We start from the raw sequence: 9,962 nt of genomic DNA on the forward strand, positions 1-9,962 counted from the left end.
TCGTATGGAGCTGCAATTAATTTTCCACGCGTTTTCTTATTTTGATAAAATTTAAGCGTACAAGAGGGTAAAAATGTATTTTCCTTAAAAACACTTCTTTTATTCTAAATAAAACTCTCAAAAGTCAACTAAAGTCATTTTATCAATGCTAATTAAATTAGGATTCAAAAGAACATTCTAGAAGATTCTAGAATACTATAACAATCCTAATCACATTAGGATTGATAAATCAATAATAGGCCCTCCTCTAGATCATTGGGCCGCATATAAAGATAAAACTGGGCCCAGTTTAGTAATTTGGCCATAACTTCCTCATTATTCATCGAAATTGGGCTTATAATATATCGTTGGAAAACTCTTTTCGAACCTGACCCAACTACACCATTATTGGACCCTTTCCATGGACCAAACCAAACTTGATTGGTTGTTTTCTTAAAATAGGTTTTCAAAAACAGAGAGAAAGAAAAGAAATAAAAACTAACCGTAACACTAGACTTTCCACACTTTCACTTCATTCGATTATGATTTGACGTGAAAGGTACTCATCACTGGGTTTGGTTTTGGGGAGACACAAATGGATGTCTACACATCCCTTAAATTAAATAAAAAAAATCATGTGATAACTAATTTAGGTCTTGTAACACGCACGAATATTTTCAATATCACAAATTTTTGTATGTCGCTGGCCGCACGGTGTGGCCAGCCACAATTTTTATTTTTTATTTTTTAAAAAAATACCACAACTTTTCTCTCTACTTTTCTTACCTTCTTCTCCAAGTCAAATCGCTCATCACCAACAACCATATTTCTATTCTACCCATTTTCTGTCTCCTCTTTTCTTAGCTTCTTCTTCAAGCCAAATCACACATCACCAACATCCATATCTCTACTCCACCTATTTTCTCTTTCGTCTTTGCCAAATTGTTGCACTAAAAGCCTGAAATTTTAGAAATTGGGTGTTAAATTGCTGTGAAAAATTGTGATTAATTATCCTTAAGATCATCAACAACCACTAGTGGAAAAAATCTCATTCGTAACAGGCTATTTGTAATGAGCAAAGCTTTACCCGTTACAATTAAGATATTCGTAACGGGCAAAATAGTGTCCGTTACGAATACTTATTTATTCGTAACGGGCAAAATAGTATCCGTTACGAATACTATATTATTTGTAACGGGCAAAATACCGCACATTACGAATAGTACACTATTTATAACGGACATCATGGGCCCGTTGCGAATGATTGGTCTAGGCGTCCAGCTGATGAGATGAGCCCATTAGTTACTTAGGGTTTCACACTTCTCCTCAGCCGTCACTCCCCTCTCTTTCGCTCACTCTCTTTCTCTCTCCTCAGAAATCATTCTCTAACTTTCTCTTTCACTCACTCACTCACTCTCCTTCTCTCTCCTTCTCTCTCCTCTCTAGAACACACTGTCTTTCTCTTTCCTCAGGATTCATTCTCTTTAACTCTCTTTACCACCTCTCCTTACCTCCATATTCTCTTTCCCCTTGATTATACGTTTTTTTTAAAAATTTATGTTTTGTTTTTGCTACTAGATCTGTAGCAATTAGATTCAAATTGGTAGAATTTTTGGGTTTTATAATTAGATTTTAATCTGATTTTTATTTAAATGATTTTTGTTAGTTTATTGTTGAAAACCAAGAGGAGGAAGTTATTAAGAGGCGAAGAAGAAGGCACTAACGGCGACGGAGAAATCAATTGTTAGATCTTTGGAATCCACCGCTTACAAGGATCTTATTTCTTTTAATTTTTTTGTTACTTGTTACCCTTTTTTTAAGTGCTATGATTCTTTTTTGGATTTTTAAAATTATTTTTGGGAATTTATTTTTATATCTTGGAAAATCGATTGAAATGACTTAGTTTTGGGAATTTTTCCGCTTCTCTTTCGTTCTTCACATTTTGAAAATTCTCCCCTTTCAATTCTCAATCTACAACTTCAGAGAATTCAACAATGGCGGCTTCAAACAATCAATTAGGGTTTGTAATTTTCGCTATGATTCTTGTTTCATTTTCAATCTCAGTAATGGGGGATTTGGAATCAGCTTTTATTGTAGCTCACAAGAAGGCTACCCTTACAAAGCTTAGCAATGGCGTCGAATGTATCTCCGTTTCTATCGACCTCTACAATCGTGGATCTTTGTATGTGTTTTCTCTTTTATACTGATTCTGCATTTTCTGCTATGATTTTAGATCTTGTTTGCGTTTAAATTTCCATTTTTATGAATTTCATAATTGAATTTTGTTTTCTGTGTTTGATGTTGTTTTCTGTTTGCACGTTGATTTGGAGGAAGTAATAGTGTTGCAAATGAATTTCGATTTTAATTGCGTATTTTAATTTTAAATTATCTGCACTTGTTTGATTTTGTGAGTTTGCTGTTTGAGAATTATTGTAGTTTATTTGTAAGGTTGAATTGCTATTAGTAATCCTGTATATTATAGAAGTACCTGCAATTTTAACTTAAGATTGTATAGCAAAATTAAAAGTTTATTACATACTGTCGTTAGGTTATACATCAATTTCTTTATATTTTTCCATTAATCTTTCTATAATTATCTCCTTGTTTCAATAGTTTAACATTCAATAATGGATGGAGGAGGAACAATCTATCTAACAATGTTTAATAGAGTTGACTCGATCTTCCATTTATTATTTTTATGAAATTTTAGATTTTAACACCTCACAAAAACACAAAAATTGATTTTAACACCTCCATAAAAAAAATGGATTTTAACACCAGATAAATTTCTACAAATTTGGTATTACCACCACTTAACTGATTCAGTTTAGGAAATCATTAAGTGGGTCTATAAGCCACGTGTCATGTTATTATTGGCCAAAAAAAGAAAAAAAAAGAAAAAAAATAAAAACCTAAAACTACCTAGCCACCACCATAGCACCACCCCCGCGCCACCGCCGCCTTCCCCCCAACTCACCACAGCCCTCCTTGAAGTCGCACCACCACCCCCAACCCACGTGAACCCTCCCCCTCCCTTTCCCGCAACCGTAACGCCCCCAAAACCACCAAACCCAAAACCCTCGTCCCCCCAAAAAGGCCACGAATCCGGCTTAAAAGGCCGAAATCGGCCGGTTAAGGCCACTAATCCCCAAAACCGGCCGATTTCGACCTTTTAAGGCCGGATTCGTGGCCGTTTAGGGGGGACGAGGGTTTTGGGTTTGGTGGTTTTGGGGGCGTTACGGTTGCGGGAAAGGGAGGGGGAGGGTTCAGGTGGGGTTGGGCGTGGTGGTGCGACACGAGTGGTGGTTTCGGGGAGGGCTGTGGTGAGTTGGGGGAAGGCGGGGGTGGTGCTGTGGGGGTGGCTGGGTAGATTTGGTTTTTATTTTTTTAATTCCTCTTTTTTTGTAACAAATAAAATGCTGACACGTGTTATTGTGGACCACACTTAACGGAATTTTCGGATGGAAACCGTTAAGTGGTGGTAATACCAATTTTTTGGAAATTTATCTGGTGTTAAAATCTATTTTTCTTTTACGGGGGTGTTAAAATCAATTTTCGCGTTTTTGTGAGGTGTTAAAATCTAAAATAACTTTATTTTTATTTATTTTTTTTAAATGAAAGAGTTGACCATATTATAATTGCTAACTTCCAATAATGTGTGATAGAGTATCATATAGTATGAATTGACGAGGTGTATAATGCCAAAAGGGTGTGTTTAATTCGATATTTTCGCAATCACGCATTGCATGCTAAGAGTTGTGGTTGTATTGATGTGTAGATACATTTAACATACGTTCGCAGTACCTTAGGAATTGACTTGAAGAAAAGTCTTGAATGAGTGTTGAACCATATATCAAAGCTAGAATTTTATGCCATTTTGTCTAATTTTGTTGACGAAACAAACAAAATTAATTCAAGTTAACAAACAAAATTCATTCAAGTTTGACGTTGTGTAGTCTTACAGTACAATATCTATCTTAATAGTTAAGGTGATTTGCAACTTCAATTAGAGAATTAATACATATTAAAGAAATTGTCACGAATTTTAACTCTTGTTGTACAGGTATAGGCGCTTAATCTCATCTATTAGTCTATTACACGCACTATCAATAAAGCAAGTTTATTCTACTTGTAATTTTTCTTTGAATACAAATACATAACTTAGTGATACATGACGGTGTATCATTCATGACTAGTATGTATCATACGAAGTATGTGATTCCTATCATAGCTAACAAGGAATGAATGAATGAACTTACAAGTAACATTCGCCATTGTTTAGATGTTAAAGCTTAAATTTTGATACCAATAGTCCTGTATTGAGAATGCAGTTTTGGATTCACTGAAAAATGATCAAGTGGTTGCAATCATAGGTCCAGAAACATCTCTGAGGCTCAATTTGTTGTCAATCTTGGGGAGAAATCTCGAGTTCCAATTGTTTCCTACTCTGCTACAAGCCCTTCACTTTCTCCCATGCGAAACCCGTATTTCATTCGAGCAACACAGGATAATTCCTGCCAAGTACAACCCATCAGTGACCTTATCCAAGCTTTTGGATGGAGAGAAGTTGTACCTGTTTATGTTGCTAATGAATTTGGTGGTGGGATCATACCTTTCTTGAAGTTCAGGTACTTGACAGTCATTGTTACATGTCAGGTCAATCTTTGAAGTTCAGCATTTCTAGTGCATTATACTGCCTTTTCTGCTCTGTGCTGCTACATATTAACTGAAATTATAGATTGATTGAACCTTTTCTGCTCTGTCCTGCTACATATCAACTGAAATTATAGATTGATTGAATCAAATTTTACTTTCGCTGATAATGTCTGATGTGGCCCATGCAAGTGTGATACTTGTATGGCTGGCTCCTTGTGTTAGTCCCTCAATTTTATTAATTTTTCTGGGCATTGGGTTCTCTAAGACTTTGCAAATCTTTCAAATTGATTTCTTGTCTTGTGTTTGTGTTTTAGTGGCTGACTTAGTGTTTGGGTTAGGGTTCTTAATTTGCTAATCTATGATTTTTTTTTTTTGTTACGTTTTAGGAGGCAAGAAAGTTCTATTGATGCTGCTGAAGACAGAGACATTGGTGATGAAGAAATCAAGAATGGCAGTTTTAATCCTTTTAATGTTGAGGATAGAGATAGAGAAATGTCTGAGACATCATGTACCAGAAGATTTATTACTATGAGGCTCTAACTTTTTTTTTTTCTGAAATTTTCCTTTAATCTATGTAGCTATGTCTGTTAGTTCAATCAAGAAGAATTTTATCTGAAATCCAATTTGGTGTATATGTTATGTTTGATAATATGTTTGTGGCATGAAATATTTGGATTTGTTATAAATTATTATAATAATTTGGGTGGTAAATTGAAAGAAGAATAGGGGCATTTGTAACTAGCACCTGAAATGCTAGTTACAAATGCCCCTAATTTTTTGTCTTATTTGGAGATTATTCGTAACGGACATTGTAATTGCCTTTTACGAATAAGTAGTTATTCGTAACGGGCAATTACAATGTCCGTTACAAATAAGTAGTTATTTGTAACGAACGTTTCAAGTGCCCGTTACGATTAATGGGTTATTCGTAACGGACACTTAAAATGTCCGTTACGAATAATGGGTTATTCGTAACGGACACTTAAAATGTCCGTTACGAATAATGGGTTATTCGTACCCTGAAACGCCCGTTACGAATAACTACTTATTCGTAACGGGCATTGTAAGTGCCCGTTACGAATAAGTAGTTATTCGTAACGAACAGTGCCCGTTAAGAATAATAATGGCCATCCGTAACGGCCGTATACGTAATGGACGCTGCCCGTTACGGATGGGCCCTTTTTGCCTGTTACGGATGGCCTTTTTTCCACTAGTGAACATTTGAAGTAGTGAAATCGTTGAGAACCAAAGAAATGTGAGCTCGTTTTCTTTGTGAAATCTTAGATCGAACATTCTACGTCAAAAATTTTAGGGTGTTACTAGTTTGGTAAGGGGTACTTGTAGGTATTACTGGTTCGATCAGGTGTTACATGTAGGGTGTTACTGGTTTGGTCAGGGTGTTGCTGGTTTGGTCAGGGATTACTTGTAGGGTGCTATTGCTTTTGTCAAGGGTTACTTGTAAGGTGTTACTGGTTTTGTAAAGGGTTACTTGTAGGGTGTTACTAGTTTTGCTCAAGGGTTACTTATAGGGTGTTACTGGTTTGGTTAAGGATTACTTGTAGGGTGTTACTAGTTTTGCTCAAGGGTTACTTCTAGGGTGTTACTGGTTTGGTATTGGGCTTACAAGCAACCGTTGAATAAGTAACAAGTAACCCTTGAATAAGTAATTCATACAAGTAACCTTTAAATTAACTCATATAAGTAACCCCTAAATAAGTAACTCATACAAGTAACCCTTGAATAAGTAACTCATATAAGTAACCCTTGAATTAACCCATACAAGTAACCCCTGAAAAAAATAATACATGTAACCCTGAAAAAAAATATACAAGTAAATCTTGAAAAAAAAATGCAAGTAAACCCCTGAAAAAAAATACAAGTAACTCTTGAAAAAAAAAATACAAGTAACCCCTGAAAAAAAATAATACAAGTAACCCCTAAAAAAATACAAGTAAATCTTGAAAAAAACATACAAGTAACCCTTGAAAAAAAATACAAGTAACACTTGAAAAAAAAATACAAGTAACCCCTGAATAAGTAATCCATACAAGTAAACCCTGAAAAAAATATACAAGTAAACCCTGAAAAAAATACAAGTAACCCGTGAATAAGTAATCCATACAAGAAACTCCTGGAAAAAAAAATACAAGTAACCCCTGAAAAAAAAATATAAGTCATGAAAAAAAAAATACAAGTAGGTTTCGTCAGTTCGTCTGGATCATGCATGTACGTGGAGGAAGAAGGCTATGGTTGCGTGAGGATGAAAAAAAAATACAAGTAACCCTGACAAAACCTGTAACCCTGTTATGTGAGTGAATAGTAACCCCGTTATGTGCGCGTAATCCGTTATTTTTACTGACTTGGCAGCAGGCCACACGGTGTGGTAAAAAAAATCATGTGATAACTAATTTAGGTCTTGTAACAAGCACGAATTTTTTCAATATTAAGGAGAAAAATTTATGATGAATAATTCAACATTTGATTCAAAATCTTAAACAATCCATTTTGCATGCACCCGGTGTACAATATTTTTACTGTACATCGGACTGTTTGCAGGTGACACTCATTTACAAGGTTTTTTTTTTTAAAAAAAAAAATGTAAAATCGCGAAATTTAATACCTCAAAATAAAAAAAATAAAAAAAAAAACGCAGAACAACAATGGAGGAAAGAGAAAGTGAGAAAACGCAGCCCTTGATCATCAGCTGAGGAGAGAGAAAGTGAGAAAACGCAAAAATTGTAAAAATCGATCATCAATTAAGAAGAAAAAAGGTGAAAAAACGCACAAATTAAAAATTTCGATCATCAATTAAGGTAGAGAAAGTGAGAAAACTTACAAATTGCGGAATTCGATCATCAGTTGAGAAGAGAGAAAGTGAGAAAACGCAAAAATTGGAGAATTCGATCGTCAATGGAAAATTCGACTTTCGATACCACAAATTGTAGCAAAAATAGAGGCAAATTGAAACTGCATTTGAAATCGATTTAAATCGATCGATTATAGAAGAAGAAGAAGAAGAAGAAACTAAGAGTTTTGGAGATGAATTCGTACCAATATTCAACAATCCAAACAATGTAGACGATGCAGAAGAAGTAATTAACGATGCAGAAGAAGTAATTGAGAATGCATAAGAAGCAATTGAGAATGCATAAAATCAAGTGGTTCATGGCAAATCAATTGATTCAAATTCAGAAAAACAGCCAAATCAAATGCAACTGAAGGTAATTTCTATAAACATTTCAGATTGTATGCAAAAAGTAACCCTTTGTATGCCTTAAAGTTACCCTTTTCATGCATAAAAGTGACCCTATTTATGCACAAATGTTACCCTAAGATTGTATGCAGAAAAGTAACCCTTTGTATGCCTTAAAGTTACCCTTTTCATGCATAAAAGTAAACCTATTTATGCACAAATGTTACCCTAAGATTGTATGCAGAAAATTCAGATTGTATGCAAAAAGTAACCCTTTGTATGCCTTAATGTTACCCTTTTCATGCATAAAAGTGACCCTATTTTCGAACAAATGTTACCATTTTGTTTCCTATAAATTGAATGACATGCTGCCTCTGATTATAATCTGATATATCTGTATTAAATAACAGATACAAATCCAATCCATGCTTCTGGTTTATATCTTAGAGGTTCATTTTTTGGTGTGGTAAGAGAAACTTTTGAAGAAATTTTGGAATTGTATGAAAAACATGCTGCTATACTGGAGTTTTCAATACGAAAATATACAACTAGATACCAGACACACACAAAAATAGTAAGTGAGAAAAATTATGTGTGTTCTGCTGAAGGAAAGAGAAATTCAGGTTACAAGAAAACAAAGTTAGTTGAAATGGTTAATGAAGAGGATGTGAATGTGAAAACAAGAAAGCCAAGACAAGTAGCCATTACAAGATCGAATTGCAAGGCATGCATAAGAGCAAAAGTGAATAAAGAAGGAAAGTTTGAGGTAGTGGCTCATGTTATTCAGCATAACCATGAGCTAACAAGGTCACAGTGGCATTATTTGCATCGTTCTGAAAGAAAATTGACAGAAGAAAAAGCTGAAGCAATTAAAACAATGAAATCTTCAGATGTAACTACAATGGACACTTACAATTACATGGCTACAGAGGATGGAGGAGAACATAATATAGGTCATAGTGTTGTAGATCACCTGAATTTTTGCTCAAGGTTAAGAATGGAACAAATTGAGGCTGGAGATGCTCAAACTTTAGTGAACATCTTAAATCAGGAACAATCAAAGGATCCAAACTTCTTTTTTAGAGTGAAGTTTGACAAGGAAGGAAGAATTTCCAATATCTTTTGGAGAGATTCAATGATGCTAGAAGACTATAGGATATATGGAGATGTGCTTGTCTTTGATACAACATACAAAACCAACAGATATAATCTTATATGTGCTCCATTTTTTGGAATAAATAATCACTAGCATAATTGTATGTTTGCATGTGCTTTTATTGGGGATGAAAAAATAGATTCATTCGTGTGGCTACTAGAAACATTCTTGAAAGCTATGGAGAATAAAAAACCAACTTCAATATTCACTTATCAGGACCAAGCAATGGCAAATGCAATTGAGCAGGTAAAAGATTTATATTTACATTTTACAGATTTTAAACTCTGACAATAACGTTTTCCTTTTTCCCATAAAGTTACCCTTTTAACTGCATAAAGTTACCCTTTAAACAGCATAAAGTGACCCTTTTAACAGCATAAAGTGACCCCTTTATTTTCAATGTAGGTGCTTCCTAATACAAGGCATAGACTTTGTATCTGGCATTTGGAACAAAATGCTATAACCAGATTTGGAGCTCTTAAAAAATACAAAGAATTCAAGTATGCATTCAACCAGTGTTTAAAGATGTGTGTGACAGAACAAGAATTTGAAGCAAAATGGCAAGCAATGATGCAGAAATATGAGTTGACAGCACACTGTTAGTACCAAAGAGTGTACGAGTTGAAAGAGAAATGGTTTCCTGCCCTTAGTAGAGATTTCTTTTCAGCAGGATTCTTATCGTCATAAAGGAGTCAAAGCACTAATCATGCAATAGGATTCAGAGCAAGTAAAGCAACTACCTTGATAGAATTTTATACCATATTTAAAAAAACAATCAATCGTTGGAGAAGCACAGAGAAATATGATGAGTTTACCTGTAGCAAGTCAATAGCATTCACTTCATTGCCACTGTCTGGAATGCTAAAACATGCTGCACAGGTAAAAAGTTAACTGATAAGTACATAAATTACACATAAATTATAGCAATTTAAATGTAGCTGAATGATTTTGGTGAACAGGTTTTCACTTTGTCACTCT

The 9,962-nt window shown here is 34.6% G+C and overlaps 2 protein-coding genes across 2 annotated transcripts; both read left to right on the plus strand.

Moving 5' to 3' along the window:
* Positions 1-1,309: 1,309 nt before the first annotated feature.
* On the plus strand, positions 1,310-5,346 carry LOC110715172 (glutamate receptor 2.2-like). Its single transcript, XM_021893737.1, has 3 exons — positions 1,310-2,161; positions 4,353-4,607; positions 5,022-5,346. Exons 1-3 carry the CDS (start codon positions 1,974-1,976, stop codon positions 5,173-5,175), a joined length of 597 nt encoding a protein of 198 aa, XP_021749429.1. The 5' UTR covers positions 1,310-1,973; the 3' UTR covers positions 5,176-5,346.
* A 1,949-nt stretch (positions 5,347-7,295) lies between these two features.
* Positions 7,296-9,077, plus strand: LOC110715168 (protein FAR1-RELATED SEQUENCE 5-like). Its single transcript, XM_021893735.1, has 2 exons — positions 7,296-7,311; positions 8,239-9,077. Exons 1-2 carry the CDS (start codon positions 7,296-7,298, stop codon positions 9,075-9,077), a joined length of 855 nt encoding a protein of 284 aa, XP_021749427.1.
* Positions 9,078-9,962: the final 885 nt, after the last annotated feature.

Source organism: Chenopodium quinoa, unplaced genomic scaffold (assembly GCF_001683475.1).
Source record: "Chenopodium quinoa cultivar QQ74 unplaced genomic scaffold, ASM168347v1, whole genome shotgun sequence".
Taxonomy (NCBI): Eukaryota; Viridiplantae; Streptophyta; class Magnoliopsida; order Caryophyllales; family Amaranthaceae; genus Chenopodium; species Chenopodium quinoa.

Coding starts and splice junctions, on each gene's coding strand:
- LOC110715172 (XM_021893737.1), top strand. CDS start 1,974: ATGGCGGCTTCAAACAATCAATTAGGGTTTGTAATTTTCGCTATGATT. Junction 2,162..4,352: donor CTCTACAATCGTGGATCTTT/GTATGTGTTTTC, acceptor TTGCAATCATAG/GTCCAGAAACATCTCTGAGG. Junction 4,608..5,021: donor ATACCTTTCTTGAAGTTCAG/GTACTTGACAGT, acceptor GTTACGTTTTAG/GAGGCAAGAAAGTTCTATTG.